This window comes from Typopeltis vanoorti, chromosome 6 (genome assembly GCF_054136105.1).
Source record: "Typopeltis vanoorti isolate ZY-2024b chromosome 6, IOZ_Tvanoo_1.0, whole genome shotgun sequence".
Lineage (NCBI taxonomy): Eukaryota > Metazoa > Arthropoda > Arachnida > Uropygi > Thelyphonidae > Typopeltis > Typopeltis vanoorti.
Window position 1 is genome coordinate 126,180,109 of NC_143554.1, and position 19,791 is coordinate 126,199,899.

The window sequence follows — 19,791 nt, forward strand, 5'->3', positions numbered from 1 at the left end:
TGTGTGTGTGTGTGTGTGTGTGTGTGTGTGTGTGTGTGTGTGTGTGTGTGTGTGTGTGTGTGTGTATTGTGTCCTTCCTAATTCTAATAATGTAATACTCAAAGAAGACTACGATATCAGCAAAATTTGACTTTATTGTAAATAATAATGTTACAGAAAATACATTGTCAGTGGGTAGTTGCGAGCAAGCTCGCAACCCCCGTCCTTCTGGCCTGTCACTCCAGTCTATGTTATGGATGTTTTATAGCTAAGTCCTGATTAAAATGCGAAGTCTACAACTGTACAAGTTCGATGTTGTGTCGAGTCCAGGGAAGAAAGAGGGGGTTAGATAGACAAAAGACTAAACTCACTCTATAGTGACACATCTAGGCAGACGAGCGAGAAACAGAAGATGAGTGTTAATAATGAGATAAAAAGAAAAAAAAAATGCGAGCGCTTTCCGTAAATCACACAACCCAGTGGAATGAATGAAGCGAAAGCATACTATAGTTTGGTGTGCTCAATGAACACCAGGGGGTAGTAGTTGACAAGTGACATACGTACACACAGTAGTGACAGCTTTTCGAAATTCTCTACACTAGAGTCACTAGTTTAGCCGTAGGTAGGATCCAATGTGGGCTTGTTGCTGTAAAAAAAAAAATAAAATAATAATAAATACATAAATAATAAATAAATAAAGACAAGAATATTTTACTGATTTGATTTAAATTATGATAAATGTACCACTAACTATAATTTTTATTTAATTCTCGGTGTTAATATTAATGATATTTATCAGATTGAAACATACGAAAATCTGTGCAAAATAAATAAATATTCAAGAAAAGAAAACGTATGAATAACTTGTTGCTTTATCATCTTTAATAAATAATTTTGTTTAGAGTATAGTAAACCGATATGATCGTTTACTTACGCCATGGAACATTCAGTGTTACCAAGATGTTCACCCTTGTCCATGCTCAGACAGCCAGCGCCACCACCAAAACCGTATCCCTTAGGGCCGAATTTCCTGCCGTAGCACTGCTTGCAGTATAGCTCACCTCCATGTTCTGTGGCGTTGGTGCTGTCCAACCTCTTATGACACAGCCCTAAAAAGAAAATAATCACTAATTAATTTCTTGTGGTTAAATTTCATATTTTCACATATCGAGCCTAAATGCAAAAATGATGATTATTTATTTATTTATTTAATATATTATTACAAATAAAGTTCTACATAACTACTGTATTTATTTATTTTTGAATAAATCTGGATGTTATAATAACTAAATAATTCTTTTGAATAATTTTTAGGCTGCATATTAAAATCAAGTGACCAATATCAGTTGCGCTTACAAAAGTAACTATTTGCGATCTTTTATTGGTTAATTTCTGTTTTTATTTATACATACATAAACGTTTGGCTGTAAATCTTTTGTGCGCATGCGCTTATAATCTGTTTAGTGGATGGCTGTCCTGTTTATTTATCGTATGAGTGAGATAATGTCGACGAATTTTCTTTATTTATAAAAAGTAATTTTTTTTTCCGTTATAGATTACGAAAATGCACAATACGTTTTATGGCTCCTTGCATTTATCTCGTAAATCATCATTCAGTAATTCGTGAAATAATACTTGATAAATGCACTCTTCGTGTTCAGGTAGAGGTATGTAATTTTATGCATTATTTTGGTGATTTTAAACAAACGTTATTATTTTATTATTTTATACTATCAAGTTATTGTAAGAAATATTGTAGGGAAGAGAATTGGGAAAATAGGGTGGGTGCTAAGTGATTTGGGGATGGGTATAGAAATATCTACAATGATGCCACGCTGAAACTTAGATGCATTTTCTTAGAAAAGTTAATTTTCAAATTAGAAACAGCAGTTTTTCATGGTTTATAAATCTAAAAAAATATTGAAGTAAGATTCCGGAAATGTTAAATACAAACAGAATGCACTTATTGATTTATCTTATGATTTAAAAATATGAATATGTGTGGATTCTATTCTTTGTGATTACTGAAGTTACAGAACTAAAAATTGATATGGAAATTTTAAAGACAAATAATAAAGAATTATTATTATTATTATTATTATTATTATTATTATTATTATTATTATTATAAAATTTATAATGTGCAGTGGAATTGGGATGTCTGAAGTCAAGTGTGATAGAGGGATCTGAAAATCCCGCAGATTCTTTAGCACCTCCGGGATTACAAAAATTATTCTGTGGTAGATAACAGAAACTACTTTCTTCGTTTATCATTCAATGTTTTTTTTATTTTTCCCTGTCGAAGTGAAACATCGTATATGTAAAGTCGACTTTTTACATGCTCCAAAACTTTAAAGGGAACCGGAGTGATAAATATTGAATGGCAATTGTACGAAAATATTTTTACGCATGGAATTCAAATTGAATTTCATATGGGAAAAACTAGACAGTACACAAACGAACTTTTGAGTTATTCGAAAGAATCAGTTGAAGATGTATACTAAAGAATGTAAAGAATCGTTATGACTGATGATTCTGTGTTAGTTTGCAGGTTGTACTGCACACCGTATAGATGTGTTTCACAGTTAACAGTGTTATTGTTGCAGTTTGTGTCCTCCCTGGTCAGTTACTTCAGCCTTTGTGTACTATGAGTAAGAAACATAAGATCTCTGAAGAAAACAGGTCATTTCAGCAGAAATGGGAAAATAAATTTCTTTTTATAAACAATAACGACAACAAACCACAGTGCCTTGTGTGTTTGCAAGTATTGTCTGTGCACAAGGAATAGACCTCAAACTCCACAACATACAGCACCATGTCGCTAAATACCAAGAATACGTTGAACAAGTACGCACTAAAATTGTACGTAATTTGAAGAGAAAGGTTAGTGCTCAGAAATCTATTTTTACTAAACCAACATCATTTCAAAAAAAGCTCACACTTGGCATCGTTTGTTGTAAGCGCAGAGATGCAGAGAAAGCAAAAAAAAAATCATTATCTGATGGTGAATTGTGAAACACTGTTCTGTGAAAATGGCATGCATTCGGGGAAGATAAAATTGCCAGTGAATTTGAAAGCCTCCCACTATCAAAACAAACTGTAGCAAAAAGAGTGGATGAAATAGGTTCTCACATATTAAATAAATTAAAAAGTGTTATTACAGATTCAGCTTACTTTTCATTGGCTGTGGATGAATCAAATGACATAACAGATACAGCTTAACTCGAACTATTTCCAAAGACTTTGTTATTAATGAAGAGCTACTAGCATTAGAGTCATTGCATAACACAGCCAAAGTCAAGACATTTATGATGCAGTTACGAAGGCTGAAAATTGGACTGGTGACATCAACAATCTCACAGCTATTGTGACAGATGGCTCCAAATCGATGCGTGGTACTCAAACAGGATTAGTTGGCTTACCAAGGAAGGCTGGAATCAATAGCCCTGTATTGCACTGCATCATACATAAGGGGGCTCTGTTTGGTAAAATTCTGGATGATATGAAAACAGAAAATAGAGGATGTTATGAAAACCGTAATGAAGTGCTGAATCTAATTAAGGGCGTAAATCTGGCCTTGACACACAGCAAGTTTCTTTCTTTTCTAACGGAAATGGAGGCAGAATATGACGATTTAGTGTTGCACACAGAAGTATGTTGGCTAAGCAGAGGGAACTGTTTGAAACGGTTTTTTGCTTTGAGAAAGGAAATAAAACAGTTTCTAGAGGGAACACGAGAAGACAAACAAGGAACTAATCACAAAACTATGTGATCCTAATTTTAACAGCTTACTCGCCTTTCTAACAGACATCACACACCACATGAATGAACTCAACCTGAAGTTACAGGGACGTAACCAAATAATCTCAGATTTAGTTGGACACCTAGATGGATTCATAAGTTGACTGAAGGTTTTTAAATTCACCCTAGTCAGAAGAAACTTGGTACATTTCCCTTCCTGCAGGGTTGATGGAAGAGAACCATGACATTGACTTCAAGTTTTCTGTGCCAATGTTAGACCAACTTTTGGAGCAATTCAGTAAGCGATTTTCTGACTTCAATGACAGGCGGCCACAACTGACATTATTTAACAACCCAATGAAATGCGACATTTCACAGCATGACAGCAGCATGACACTATTCAATTGGAGTTGATAGGCATTGACTTTTGGAAACTGGTAGCAAGGGAAAAATATCCTGCATTGAGTGATTTCAGCTTGAGAATTGCATCTATGTTTGGAAGCACATCCATATGTGAATGCACTTTCTCAACCACGAGGGAGGTTAAATCGTCATAAAGAAGCCGACTGACCGATGACCACTTTCAGGATTTGTTACGAATATCGTCATCATCGTTGAAAATCAACTTTTATGAACTTGTTGCCGCACATGAACGCCCGCAGTGTTCTCATTAAGTTGTTTAACATGTAAAAAAACCCAGAAATATGTAATTAAATTTAATTTAACAACTTATATTTAAATCAATCAAGTATTTTATATTGTTCTCCCAGTAGTAAAATGATTTAACAAATATAGTAATTCAATAAATATAACTATTGCCTTGAACAAAATGCAGAGTTTATTTTTATTGAAGTTCTGTCTAAAAGTGTGCTGCCCATGACGTTTACACTCATCATATATTAGCCCTCGTATAGAATGAAGTTGGCTACGTCTGTTCTAAACAATTAGCAAATTGAATTTTTCAAGTATTCCGATCATAGATGACGTTACAATACTCACCACACTTGAAGCATGTCTTGTGCCATTTGGATCCGGCTGCCAACATTTCCTCAGCTGCATAAACGGATTTGCCGCATTTTGGGCATTTAGCCTGTTCTACTGGTTTGAATGGCATGATGACCTACCAGAGAATTAAATTTAGTCAAATAAGCTAATTCATATATGGTACTTCAATAACTAACAACAACAATAATAATAAACTGATTTACGGACCGTTTTAAAGAAGTTAATGGAAATAGAGATAGCGCACAAACAAACTGAGTTTTTTGAAAGAATCAATTGAAGATGTATACTGAAGAATGTAAAGAACCATTAGGATTAACGTTAAAGGCGATGTACATTATTAATGCTGTTTATTATAATGACAGCCACATACTGCCTTACAGGAGTATTCTTAGTGCGCTGTTTATTGAACATATTCTCTTAAATTTCAGTTATCTCACTTACCGATGAGTTAATATTGATATTAATACCAATACAATCCCTGTATTCCATGTAATGTTACAGTAAGATAACATTATAATAAATAGTGCTTGTTGCATGTATCTATACTGTCATTCCAGCATTTCTTTCCCTTACTTTGCTGTTTATTATTATTAAATTTGTATATATTAAAACACTTTGCAAGCATTGTTTTTTCCATTAGAAATATTACACAATGACACAATACTTACAACGGTATGATTAAGACTACCTGTTAGATCCCTGAAGATTCCAGATTATCTAAAATGACTATTATAGTTGCTAAAATAATATTTAGCAACTATAATATATTAAGGAATATATTAAGCCAGCAATAAGAAAACTATTTACATTTTTATTGTTTTTTTAAATAAATTTATTATGTCTGCATGCTGATAAAACAGATAAAATTGCCTTTAAAATATCTAAGTTAGTAGATTTTATATGCTGAACTGACCTCATCGAATCGAATTTCAAATAAAATTCAAATAAAAAAATATTTCCGTATGTAAGTTTGTGTCAACAAGCTATCGTTTTATTTTCTCTATCATAAAAAATGAGTTTATTTCTTATTCTGTTGGTTTTAATTTCTGTATTTCATTTTGAATTTTTCTAAAATCATTATTTAATATAGTATCATATAGTATCTCCAATTCGCAACGCAACAACTAGATGTCGCGCATGTCTCTAAGTCAGTGTTTCTCAACGTGGGGCGTACGCCCCACAGGGGAGCAATTTGAATATTTTGGGGAACAATTAGAAAATGACGTTGCATTCGTCACCTCATCACCGATGTACTCAAAAAAACTCACCATTGTCGGCGATAAATTGTCGATGTTGTAACCCTGACTTTCCGAGAAAAAAAGCTGACATCACTAGTACAGCAGTCAACATAATTACAGTATTAAGAAGAACTCTCAGAAAAGCAAAATGATGAGTCTATTAGAACTTTATTCAACATAAAAGGAACAATGACATGACTTTCTGACGAGACAGAAAAGAAATACCGATATTCAACTAGTTTTGCAAAAAAAATACTGTTGCCCTTCCCGTCGTCATATTTAGTTGAATGTGGCTTTAGTGCTGTAAATGACTTGCTACTGAAAAAAGAACTCATCTGGATCACAAACCATTGGGATTTGAGATTGAAAATGAACTAAATTAGTACCTCAAATAAAAACTCTTTGCAGCAGACATCAAGTTCAAGGATCGCATTTACTTGGATTTTATTTTCCAGAGTTCAGTTCGATTTATGTTTTAGAATATACAAAGTGTAACATAAAATTTATATTCATTGAAGAAAGTCAAATTAAAAACAGTTTTACCCTTGTTCCTTTTTTATTTAAAGTACACATTTATATTATACTTTTTCAGAACTTGGCTGACTATTATGCTAGAGGGGGGGGGGATCAAAACCTTTGAGGCGTTGAGGTGGGGCATGATCCATAAAACGTTGGGAAACACTGCTCTAAGTAATGTTTCCACTTTATGTCTATTTCGTAGTTAGTGTTTCAAAATGGCAATTATATAACCATGAAGAGACACATTACATTTCGTTTTTTTTTATGTGAAAATTATTTTTCTTTAAAATGAAATTATATGTTGTATTTGAAAACTTTAGTTAAAACACTGATAAAGTTTTTTTTTTTAATCTAAAAAAAAAGTAAACAAGGACTTGTTTCGAAAAATTAAAATTAGAAGAAAATGTTTCCGAAGAGGAATAAGACATTTACTGCATTCCAGCTGGAATAAATCCAATCCATCTTCACCTAAATATAAAATATGGCACAGAAACGGTTTCTGTTCCTTTCCCATGTACAGGAGTGGCATCAGCTACCTGTACTCTCAACTGTCAGCATTTCGAAATGTGTTATATCACTGACTTGGTTTCTCAGAAGAAAGGAAGATGGTATACTTGTTCAGGAAGCCAAATATATATTTCCACAGTCATAAAACATCGTTTGAGACCAAGCAGTTCCTCCTCCTTAAATGGGCATCGCGGAAGATGAGAACGAGTTAAAATTAGAAACACGGGTTCACCCGGGATATGGAAACTACTCCTTCCCATGCTCAGCGTGGGCAGAGGTTGGCACATTCCTACTCCCCTACTCGCTGCCAGAGATGCTCGTAGTACTGGAAGACGTGTTTCAGAATACCTGCGTTACGCTAAGCTAAAACGAAAAGTTAAAAATGAAAATTGGAGCGTGTGGTGTTTGGTAACAAAAATTTTAGTGGAACTTAAGTGTTGAGCGTGTTTGGTTGTTTGTTTGTAGAATATAGTTTGCTTTTTGTTTTTGCTTTTTGATATATATATATATATATATATATATATATATATATCAAAATAGGGAAGCAAAAAAAGAAACCCAATAAAAATATATGTCGAATGTGAACCGAACCAGAAATAAAAGCATGTAAAATGACAATAGTAATTGTATCGCACTGATCAGAAGATGAACTCTGTGATTGTTCTTTCCGTTAGTTGCACGATCTCGCGAAATATAATTTGAAATTTGGCTTCTATCACCGATACGGCCTAAGTTTCTGAAATTTGTTGTATTAAAATTACTTATAAATGAGAAAATAGATTCCAGTGATTTTTGGTAATAAATAAAATGCGTATAGCATTTTGGAAACTTCTGGAACATTTAGAAGTTTTGCTTTTGTTTTATTGGCTAATAGAAAATAAAATTTATATTGTTTGTTGCACATTTTTCTTTGTATGAAGTACAAAATACTTTTAAAAAAATAAAGTTAAATTTTCGAAACTTTAAGGGGGCAGCCAAAATTGTCACTATCCCCTTCAGATTTTTAGTAAATTAGATCTGCATACAATCGAGAACGGAAATTAAGTAAATAACCAAAGTAATATACACACTTGGTTATCAAATGGCCGCATTAAAGTTATAAAATATATATTTTTTATAATAATTACAGTTTTAGAATGCCATTTTCAGTTTTTGCTGCACCAATATTTATTGTTATATCTCTGAAATTATAATTATAATTATAATTATTATTATTATTTGAAAGACCCCATACATGAGAGACAGAAAGAGTAATCTATTGCACATCAGTGCGCCGTCTGTAGGAAGGGATGCAAGTGAGAGTTGGGAAAGAACAAATTTATTCATATTTTTTATTGAAGATGTTAAGGTTGTAATTATGGAAAAGGTTGGGTAAAGAAGGTCGAAAGGAAGAAGTGGGAAAGTAGGTTCAGTATGTTCGGAATTGAACTAAAGAGGAATGTTGGACAGCTGCTGCTCTTGCTATAACAGACCCAACAGAAAGCGAAAGAATGACGGATTCTAGTTCAGTGCTTCTGCTAGACAGAGGCTGAAGCGACTAGGCTGATAGAAGACAGAGAGATCATCTATCGATCGTCCCAGTCGTTCAACTCTTTGCGTTTGGGGGCAGCATTGAAGGCGACCAGGTTATTTTGATCCTCTTGAACGAGGGTATGAAGATCGGTGTTTATGACACTGGTTGCAAATGATATTGAAGCTTCTGATGTTTGAGCACTGAGTGGTTTATTGAATGGATAGAACGAATGAATGTGCTAATCACCCCGGAGCCGTGGATAGGATTATTAGTGATTGAGAGTACGTCATGCATTGTAGAAAAAGGTTAGGTGATAGAGCAGGGTCCTGGTGCACTCCTGCATTAACGAAGAACCTCTAAGAGAGGGAGCCATTCGGTATGACACAGGGAATGGTCAGAAAGCAAGCTGGATGCCCACTTAAAGAGAATGGAAGGTAGACCGAAGGATGGTAGAATATCCAGCATCGAGGTTTGTTGTTCAAATGCTCTGGAGTGACAGCCAGGTACTTTCAAAATTTGCCATGTGTGCTCAGTGATGGGTGTGTATTCTGAAAGGGTGACGAAATCGATACTAGTGGTCGTCGATTAAAAGGTGGGCCTCGATGTTAAGAAGAAGTAGCTTGTTGATGATTTTCTCCATTACTTTGGTGAAAGAATGCCGACGATCGGTCGGCATTCTTTGACTTCTGACTTTTATCTCCCTTTTTATTGGAAAAGGTCACTGCGTACTTCCACTCATTGGGTTACTTACCAACTGAGGTATAAAAGGACAGGGTTAGCTCTGGACACAATGTTTGAATCAAATTGGAGAGATGCCGTCCGGATGGGAAGAATTTTTGATGTATAAGCTGTTTAGTATTCTTTTGATGAAAGATCGCAGGAGACATATGGTACTTGTGTCTAGTATAGTAGCAGGCGATTTCCGTTGGTCATCAATGCAGAAATTAAAGGAAGAGAGAGAGAGAGAGAGATGACAGGAGATTTGCTTTATCTTTAAGCATTGTAACAATGATGCCATCTGGATTAGAAAGAAAGAAGCCGAAGTACAGGCGAGTAGAATTTGCATTTGACTGGCTGCTTATTCAAGGGACAAGAAGACATGGCTTCCATTTGGACAGGAAAGTCGAATATTCCGCTATTGGCTCGCTCTTACAAAGTCATATTTGGATTTCGTAATGGTTGATTTGAATTTACTATCTGCTTTAGCTTAGCCTGAGTATGAAACTGGGATTTTTGTTGACAGTCACGTTCTCTGTGCCGAATTGTTTACCATTCAACTGCTTTGGTACACCTCTTATTAAACAATGACTTGGAAAGTTGGCAGGAATTTTGGATGGAGTGGGAATATATATACTTTCATACTAGCGATGCTAATTTCTGGGACTTGCTGATTGCAAGTGTTTGAATCAGATGAGCAGAATCTGTAGTCTGACCATGGAAAGGAAGGATAGAAGTTCTGGCGGTCGTCTCGCTTGATACGCTTGCTATACCAAAGGACATAAAGTTGGGAGTAACTTAAGAGAGAGAAACCTTACAAGATTGTGGTCTAAGTTACTGAGATGAGAGGTGACTCTTACAGATATCTAGAACTGGTTAGGAAAAAAAATCAAGGATATCGGGAGAGTAGAGAGGGTTATCATATATTCGTGTTGATAGAAGTGCTGTTTGCATTAGGTCATTGCTTATAGCTAATACTTCTGCTTCTCATCCAGCTTGGAATTTAAATTGAAAAGGGAAACCCGTTGACGTTTTGGATATCAAGGTCACTTAGGCGATGCCTTCACTATTTGGATAGCTGGATTGCAGAAAGTCAAGCTTCAGGTGAAAAGGTGAGAATTGTTTCTGGAATTTGGAGGGAGGTAAATACAGAAGATAAATGTTAGTGAATGGGGCGTAAGGAAACTTTAACCTAGAAGGGGTTAAAAGAAGGAGATTTTAAAATTGGCAATCTATTTAGTTAGTTTTTGCAAAATGTTTTTTAATCACAGTGCCACTATCATTGTTGCTAGTTTTATTCGAAATAGGTAAAAGAGTGGTGTAGGGACATGAAGTGAGAGGAGAGAGACGTTTAGACATGCCCTCTCATGCAGGGAGCAATCGGTCTTTTTCCATAACGTCGCTTCGAAAGTGCCTCCCACATATTAAAACACTGACTTCACAACCTCCAGGAACGACTTGGGAAAGTATGTATGTGGCATAGGGATTATGCCACATTCATACAATTAGCTGATCGAGAAGCCTCCTTACCCAAGTTCACATACCCTTGAAGGGTATTATCACTCACATTCAGGCCTCTAGTAAGAGGGTGGTGATGATGTTTCACCTGACGATGAATGTCATCTACCACTTAATGGATATAGTTGATATTTCCTTCAACTAGGAAGAAGATATCCTTTTATGGAAATGGTCCACACCACCAAAAAACGGGGTTTGATAGTTGACAGCTCTCCCTGTCAACTATCAAATCATTAATGCGTATCGCCTACCCATTAATGGCGCATATAGTATAGTATAGTATAGTATAGTATAGTATAGTATAGTATAGTATAGTATAGTATGTTACTATACGGTATTCATTATAGTATAGTATATTATTTCAATATAATACTGTGTAAAGATACAATGGGATCGCTTAGTCTGGGCTTGTTGAGGAGCTCGCACTCACGTTATGTTTATTTTTACTGTTAAAATGGTACAATTTCCATTATTATTCTATCAGAATGCATCGTTTTAAAGTGATAATCTTTCCGAAAACATAATAAGAGTATAAATGACTTAGTCAGCATTATTCAGAATGTCATGTTGAATTATTTGTACTGATTAATATATAATGTATGTTGAGGTATTGGGGCGGGGTGTTATGAGAACGTTATTTGGATGGCATAGTACGCTCCGTCACTTGTCGGACAGACTAGTACTTTAAGTACTATTTTTGGTACCAATTTAGGCCTCCAGTAAGCAGGCTGATGGGTCTCACACCAGGTAATGAAAATCGTGTATCCCCTAAAGACATACACAACAATCCATACCCACTGTGGAATTCAAAAACCTGCTTGTTTGGTTAACAGAGACTATCCACCCGGCCAGTTAAGCCAACAATACTAACAGCTATATCCATAATGCTGTCGACTCTCGGCTGGAGTTTCTGGACATCCCAATAGGCTTTTAAACTACGTGCAGTGAATCACAGTTCCTTAATGAAGACACAGCAGACGAGACAAAACAAGTCAATACTAATTGATCCTGATATCACAAGGACTTTCTGTGATTATTCAGAATGTTCTGAAGTACTTCAAACAATTCGTTTCTACTTGTAAACGGAATGACGTCAAAATATAGATCTTTTGTCATTTCCTACACTACTGGTTCCAGATTTGAAAAGAAACACAAAAATAAAATAAATAACGTTCTGTATTGTCTCCGTTCTCCAGTCAGCAGACCTTGGGTTCGAATCACATTATAGCATGTGATTTGTGAAAGTGTTTGAATGGTAGGCGATTTTCGTCTCCCGGTATAAGACCAACACATTGCTTATTGTAGGCTAATGAACTTGATAAAGTACTGTTTTGGTTCTCAAGTGCAAGGTTCCCGGATTATCTAGCTCTACTCTAGATTACGATGTATGATTGATTTTATAAGTTTTCGTGGGCGGGCACTCTCAGAAAATAAGCATCCTTCAATACAAAATACTTCATAGAGAAAAGTATAAGAAATATCTAAAATGGCGCCTGGTGATCATGTGGGTCTTTTTACATGGGTTGCTGTATGCTAGTCATCAAAAATAAAATCCACCACCTTCTGAGAATTATTTCCACAATATCAGTATCAGAAGTTTTCATTTCTCTTCGTTAAGTATCCTTAGAAAACTAGGATGTCCTCTAAAGAGATTCAATGACTTCTAAGGCCGTAACAGGCCACTCTAGGCCTAAATGCACTGAACTTCCGCATTTGTGAAAAGTGAAGCCTAGACAGTCCACCGATTTCTAAAAAAGTGTTGTTAACTGCATATGTGAAATGAAAAATGGTTAAGAGTTGTTTATTTAAATTTATATGAGAATTGAGCATCAACCTAACCATGGAAAAGAATTCTATGAATTTTTTGTGGAATTAGGATTGGAACAATATATAACGTATACGGTTTAGTTTCAAAAGACAGTTGATGATAGCACCTACCAAAAATTGTGAATCTTCTATTAGATTCTATATGTAATACCTCGTTTTATTTTGTTCTGTAATTTTTCTACTGATATTTGTGAAAGATAATTAAATAAAAAAGCTATTTAACTATCTTCAGTTTACATAAATCGAAATCAAATAATTGTATCACTTGTTCAAAAAGCTAGATAGTAAAAAGACATTGGCGTAACAATAGTTGATCATGAAAGCATCTGATGGGAAGATCCAGCAAAAAAATTCAACAATTCCAAAATTCAAGCATGCCCATCTGCGAACATCGCTGAAATGAAGAGGTGCACAGACGTTGTCTTAGCAACCGTTTACTAGGAGTCCTTTGTTGTATGAATAACCCTCTTATTATCTTTCAACATTTGCTTTATAATGTTATTTATCAAATTAGCTTCGTATACAATGCATATGAATTATTTTTGTTTTACATTATTCTTGTAAGGTCGTTTTTGAATTGTAGGTCGTTACCATAGGTTTAAACTAGTGTTAATGATGATGGAAACCGTTCTCATATAAACTAAGTCCTGCGTATCGGCTAAGCGATGGTATCGAAGTAAGTTGGATTAGTTTTTAAAGACTCGCAGGTACTCTGATGTTGTCAGTTCGTAAAAATGTTAGCTACTAAGATGTATCGGTTAGAAAAATAAGGCCAGGAAGCATTAATGTATCATGTCTATTGCTTGCTCTTTTTTTTTGAAGGGCCGACTGTGTGTTTTGCCAGAAGAAAAATTCAAAATTCGCGGTTTTAAACCCGGCCACTTTCATTTGATACAACTCAACTTTGGAAAAACTTCGTATTTCAATTTTTAAAGATCGTATAGCACGTGTCCAGAAGCAACATATCTTCTAAACGAAAAGAAGAAACCGGAGCTTTTTGGATATGATGAAGAGTAGTGTAAATGTTTATTTCAAGAAAAGGCAAAGTTACTTCAAAAAAGAGAAATTCTAATGTTGTGTATTTCAAGCATTATCGCAGATAATCGTAAGTGAAATAAAATTGCTATTTTATTTTAAGCGTACGGTGGTATTGAGTTTTACTCGAATCCAATTTTAAAACATTGGACAATTGCAAAAATCGTCTTAAAGAGTAACTTTACTTAAAGTCACGTTATTTGAAGACTGTGCAGTGTTATGCCAAGGCAAGACTGTAAGGCGGCTTCGTATTCATGTGAGTCCTATAATTCATCGAATCAAATCATCTGTTGTAACATTCTGAACTTTTTAAACATGGTTTCCATCGCAAGCCATGAATATAGAATGCGAACCAGAATTAGGTTTCGAATTTCAGAACTCACCATCAAGTATGATAAGAATAAGACAATAAAGTCAGATCATCTGATTTGAAAAACATGTAATAAAAAATAACTGCGGTATTTATTCATTTTGTATGGTGATTCAAAGACCGTGAGCACCCTTTTACGGGAAGGTACGGCACCACCTCAATCCTCCCTATTTTTATCCGGGTTCGGGACCGGCATAGCTGACAATTCAGACCTATGGCTGGAGGAATTGTCTTAAGTATTCCTGACTGTATCCGTGTGTGTTCACTGGGCCGGTTTGCCTGCTTGCGGGATGAAAAACCCCAGATAAACCGGGGGAAAACCCTGCTGTCTACGCCCAAGACCGGCTAACTTGACTATGGCTGAGGAAAATCCTTAAGCTCCTCACGTCGTCGACGGGAATCGAAACTAGGACACTTCTTCCCCAGGCATATGGTTGCGAAGCGCATAACCGCGCGAACACTTCGGTATTAATATTATGCGATGCAACGAATATTATTATCTATAATGAAGAGGTGATCCTATTTTTGTTTCTCCGCTATATAATATCGCTCCTTGAAGATTATATTTCAATCTGTTGCTTTTATATTCCATTCAAAATTTAAAATAAGGTCCAAAATGAGTATCCTCATTTTGGACCTTATTTTAAATAAAACCTGTGTTTTAAATAAAGTATCAGACCACTAAATATAACGATATAAAAATATTACGATCTGCATGCATAGTTGTAGATGTGTATAGGTAACTATTTCATAACAACTGCAACTTATTATTCAAGTTTACAAAGCACTGTGTATCTCCGGAAATATTTAATCGATGAATAAAAAATCTACTTTTTTGTAACTCAGCTCTACCTAGAGAATAGAATACGTCACACTGAAAGTATATTAGGAAAGAACTGAAGTTGCTAAATGCATTAATATAGTATCACGTGTCGGCTTTGGAGATTTTGAGATAATTCGAAAAGTTTAAAATTCCTCTACAAGATAACGAGACCACAAACCATAGAAGGAGTAGTATGATGAAAAGGATAGATATAGTTTTGGATGGACACTTCATGTGTCCGAGGGTAATGGACTTCCTTTATATCCGGGGATAACATCTTGGAAAGTTATTATCTACATTATCCAGATTTGTGCAGATCTGTGATATGTAATCTGTCCCAATTAGAGATCAGAAATTCAGTGGCTTAGGTAACTTTCCTAATGGACCCTTCACCTTCCCAAATATTGCTATTTGCAATAACGCAACTGAAATGGCAACCATCATCGAATTCTTGTACTCTCTACAAATGGATTCTGTTTATGGCTTCGAGAATGACTCAAGTACTTGCAGTGGTGTTTAATCCCAGAACAAAACTTGAAATTCTGTTGTCTCTATCATTCCCACCAAGCAATTTCTGTGCAAATACAGGAACATCTCCGGATGAAGGAATGGGTGAGTGAGTCTTCGTGAATATAAAGTTGAGTATCCTCAGTAGACTGCAGACTATTTTCAAGGAACAACAAAATGATTTGAATAACTTTCATGATCTTCCAAGTAACTGCAAATCTCAATAGCTAAGAGAAACAAAGTTCCACTTTTCGGTGAAGTGCTTATATGTATTTACAACTGCAGTTTTTAATTGACAGACTTGACTTAAAGAGACTGCCATTCAGCTGGTTATGATACAATTGTTGAGTTTGGAGGGATTGAAAACTAACCTTTAGTATCATAGAATGAAACATATCAGTCTGGTAATCTGATACCAGTGATTATGTGAATCATGGATTTCACCAACACTCTAATCTCATTTCCTAATTAGTGCACGATGAAGCTAATAATTATGTTTATTTCGGTGAGTTTCAGTCAAACATTAACAACTCACTGTTATTGTTAAATAAAAGTTACCATCGCCTTTTAAGACACATTACAATTTCTATTCTTTTAAGGGAGAATACCACAAATATGGCATAGCGTGGAGATAAATGATGTTCTTGAAGTACGCCACCATACACTAACAATATCAAAGTTTAAATCGGTCTATTTCGCTCTATTTCTTCCTTAAGCTTTGCAAATTGAAATAGTTATTCATCCAGATGTCAAACTTATTGATGACCAGAGTAAATCCATCAGTAAACATATTGTTTCATTCGATACAGTTCAGTCAGTGCAGTTTGGATGACATTCTATAGAAAAGTGTTACTCAAGTAGGAAGCAAGAGCTTACTAAAATGCTTGATGATTTTTGTAGCCATATCTGTAGCCAACGAAAGTATTTCCTGTATGATAAGAGTAAATTAGAGAAGTAGAAATATTCGACAAAATAAAAAAAACCAACAACAGCAGAATTATTATAAGTGAAGGCTACTTTGTATCGAAGTTTCAGAAACCTGTAGTTAATTGATGTGAGTAGGAGTGCTTGATGAAAGTCAACAGAAATAGATTTTGACCAACATAAATGATTAAGTAATACAAAAAGAGCTGAGGTCATCATTAACAGCATTTCAACCATCGGTTATATCTGTAATCAACCATCAGTAAATATCCTTCACTAATGAAAAATATTAAACTATAATAAATCAAATAATTTTAGTTTTGTGTTCATTTCTAATAGCAGATACCTCTACGTTAATCAAATTACAAGATTTTTTTCCCATAAAACGATTTTTATCTCTTTTAAGATCTTTAGACCTGTCGCCTTAAATGGAGAAGTTCCTCTAATTTTATTTTCGAGAGGGCATTCTCCAAAGGAAAACAAAAATAAACTTCCAGACTTTGTTTATACAGCTGTAGGATGCAGTCGGATGTTTACGTTCGACACGTGGCTTTCTTTTACATTCTTTGCTTGCCGTCTTGACGTGCGAAAAATGCGACACAGAAACCAACCTTAGACACTTCACTCCCTCCTCTAAAGTGGAATTTCCTCTTTCGTTTTTCCACTCTTCGCCTTATCCAAGAGCTATTTATGTACCCTTCGGAAAGAGCTATGCACTGAATATCTATTTCACTACAAACAACGATGAAATGATAAAAAAGACGCCAATACGTAGGCATAGTCTAAAAATAGCAACTGTTAGACATTCGCATATACTCAGTCGTTTAGTAGCTTATCTTGATGAATGAATAAATAAACATTCTGATTTTTTTTTTCAAATTTAGAACTTAATTATGTATTGAATTTTAAAAAAATAGCACTGAACTTCAGATTGCCACCGTAAACTCGTAAACATGGTAACCAAATAGTTCCAGTAGATGGCGCCATTACAAGTAACATAACATAACAAACAACAACCCATATCATGTTTTAATATATTTGAATGTATCATAATTTTAATTTCATTTGGTATTGCTAACAAATGTATTGACTGGCAATAAAAAATAAAGTAAAACTGGCATTAAAAAATAATATGAAGGGATTACTGTATCTGAGGATAACTACCTAGACTTAAACTTAAATGAACTTTAAAAAAAATTAATAATAAAACAAATACTTAATAGCATTAAATGAATTTCAACAACTATTAAAGCAGTTCCTTTTCCACATTTAAGTGTGCGTGATATATCCCGTAATTTTTTTATGAGCTAAACTAAGGCTTGCCCCTGTTCAGGTTACCTGCAATGGGGACAAGCATTGTAGAGAAACAACCATTACAACCGACTTGACGCACAGGCCTATCGACTGATGAATTATTGTTAAATAAGACATCGTTCAATGATTATAAACAAACTAAATTAAAAAAAAAAAACATTTGAAGAAAAGAATTAGAGATTTAATTAGATGCTTCGCTTCGCTAGAAACTGTATGTTTTCGCACCAACTGTAAAAAAAAAGGTTTAGTTTGAGAAATAATTCTAAAACTAGCTTTCTTGAAAACTACACATTGATCTTTAGAAAGCGTAAATTTGAAGAAACTAAAATTTTACTGTGCTTTCTTGAAAAATTGTAAGAATCACGGCTTTTTGATTAGTTCAAAAGAATCTACTTAAGCACAAATTGACAAAAAAGTACTGTTATACTTTTCTTAACGTCCTGGTTTTAGAAAAATCTTAGAAAATAAAAAACTGATGTTATTTTTTTTTTGTATATCTGTTATATCGAAAATACTATGCAACACAAACATTCAAAGTTGAACTCACCTGTTGTTGTAGATCCCTTGACTAGCTCTCAGATGCTGAGGGGAGGTTTATAACAGCTACGGTAACACGCTAGTTCTCTTGTAGGAAGGGCAACACTTCGACTCCTTGCTTTTCTTCTCCTTTGCACACGACACGCTAAAAGCCGAGCAACGAGACTAGCCGAGCCGAATATTTAGAGACATATAGGGTCTGGTGCGGGAACACAGAAAATTACCTCATAACAACGTAACGGCCCGATGAGATCACCGAAGTACCGACGTGTCGGATTACCCACAGATTTAAGCCACTCCCATTTGCTAGCTGTTTAGAATGATCTCCGAAAAATGAGGAAAAATGCAACCTCATGGATTTCTTTTTTATCTTTTTTATTTTTATTTTGGAGAAGGAAATCACTGCAGGATAGAATCTAAATGTTGTGGAGGTTTTTCATACATCAAGTTGAAAAAATGTTATTGAGGGTAACCCTTCCCCCAAAATAGCTCCCCCTCAAGCGGAATGGCGAAAGTTTTTTTTTTTTTTGGCGAAAAATATTCCAGAAATATCTCTTTGACAGTGATGCCTGTTCGGTATTAAAGAGACTGTGGATGCTATTATATCATTTCCTTAGGATAATACTCCTTTCGTAATATGCTTTATCTGTTATTTAAGTACTTATACTCAGCTGTTAACTCACGTAACTGAAATAAACGACCAGTACTTGCATAGTAATCAATCGAAACATTTTTTTCTTATTCGAATGGCTTGCTTCTGTAGCAAAGTTGATATCGCCTGCAGTTCCCATAAATATATAAATCGTATGCCAAAATGACAGATTTGCTGTCTACAATTTTGCAATCGTGCCAGATTTTAAATGCTCCCTCGTGATTTAAGGATAGATGTTAGCTAAATGAGATAAGAAAAGTAAACCAAAAAGTAAAAGCGAAAAATTTGTATTTTTTTTGTAATTTGTGTTATAGAAAATCTCAAAGTATTGTACGGAAAAAAATGAATTTTAGAGTTTGATAAGGCGATCAATTTTTATAATAAAATGCAGAATAAACTTTTATATCTATTATACAGATTTGAACACTATGATACAACTGTAAACCAAAAAGTATATTTATATTTACATCGTATGTATATTTATATAAGAATATTTTGATATTTCTTTTTTTCCCCTTTTCTGTATTTTATACTGACAGTAAATGTATAAGTTGAAAGGATAACAAATATATGTACAGTTCCATTACATAATAAAATTAATTAATTTGGTTTATTTTCCAAGATTTTATACCGCAGTCTAAAAATAGTGTTAGTGATTATTATTATTATCTGAAATTTATTGGGTTTGTGTGATAATTTAATTGTCCAGTTTACTATATCTGAAATTGCGACACTTAATATTCCAAGAATTTAATAATCAGTTGCAGATGATTTTATATAAATTTTCTTAGCATATTTGATAAGGATAATTTTTATTACCATTAACATCAAATATGAATTTTCAAATAAATCCGAAAGTAGCGAGCTTGCGGTTTTTCATTTTCCAATGCACATTTTATTTATTTATTTTTATTTCACTTACGGACATCTTTCCACTGGAATTCAGCCATAAATATTAGTTTCGACTAATTATAACAGAAAGATGCTACTTTAATTAAATTATAAAAGTTATCATGCAATGGCAAGCCATATGAACTTTGCGATATCATTCAGCTAATCTGTGGG

The 19,791-nt window shown here is 34.5% G+C and overlaps 1 protein-coding gene across 1 annotated transcript; it reads right to left on the reverse strand.

Annotated features, from left to right (window-relative positions):
* Positions 1-116: 116 nt before the first annotated feature.
* Positions 117-18,238, reverse strand: Mlp60A (Muscle LIM protein at 60A). The gene is made up of 4 exons (XM_090394406.1): positions 18,085-18,238; positions 4,720-4,840; positions 914-1,088; positions 117-625 (listed from the first exon to the last, which is right to left on the reverse strand). The coding sequence occupies exons 2-4, from the start codon at positions 4,832-4,834 to the stop codon at positions 592-594; spliced, it is 324 nt and encodes a 107-aa protein (XP_090250532.1). The 5' UTR covers positions 4,835-4,840; positions 18,085-18,238; the 3' UTR covers positions 117-591.
* Between the last annotated feature and the right edge of the window lie 1,553 nt (positions 18,239-19,791).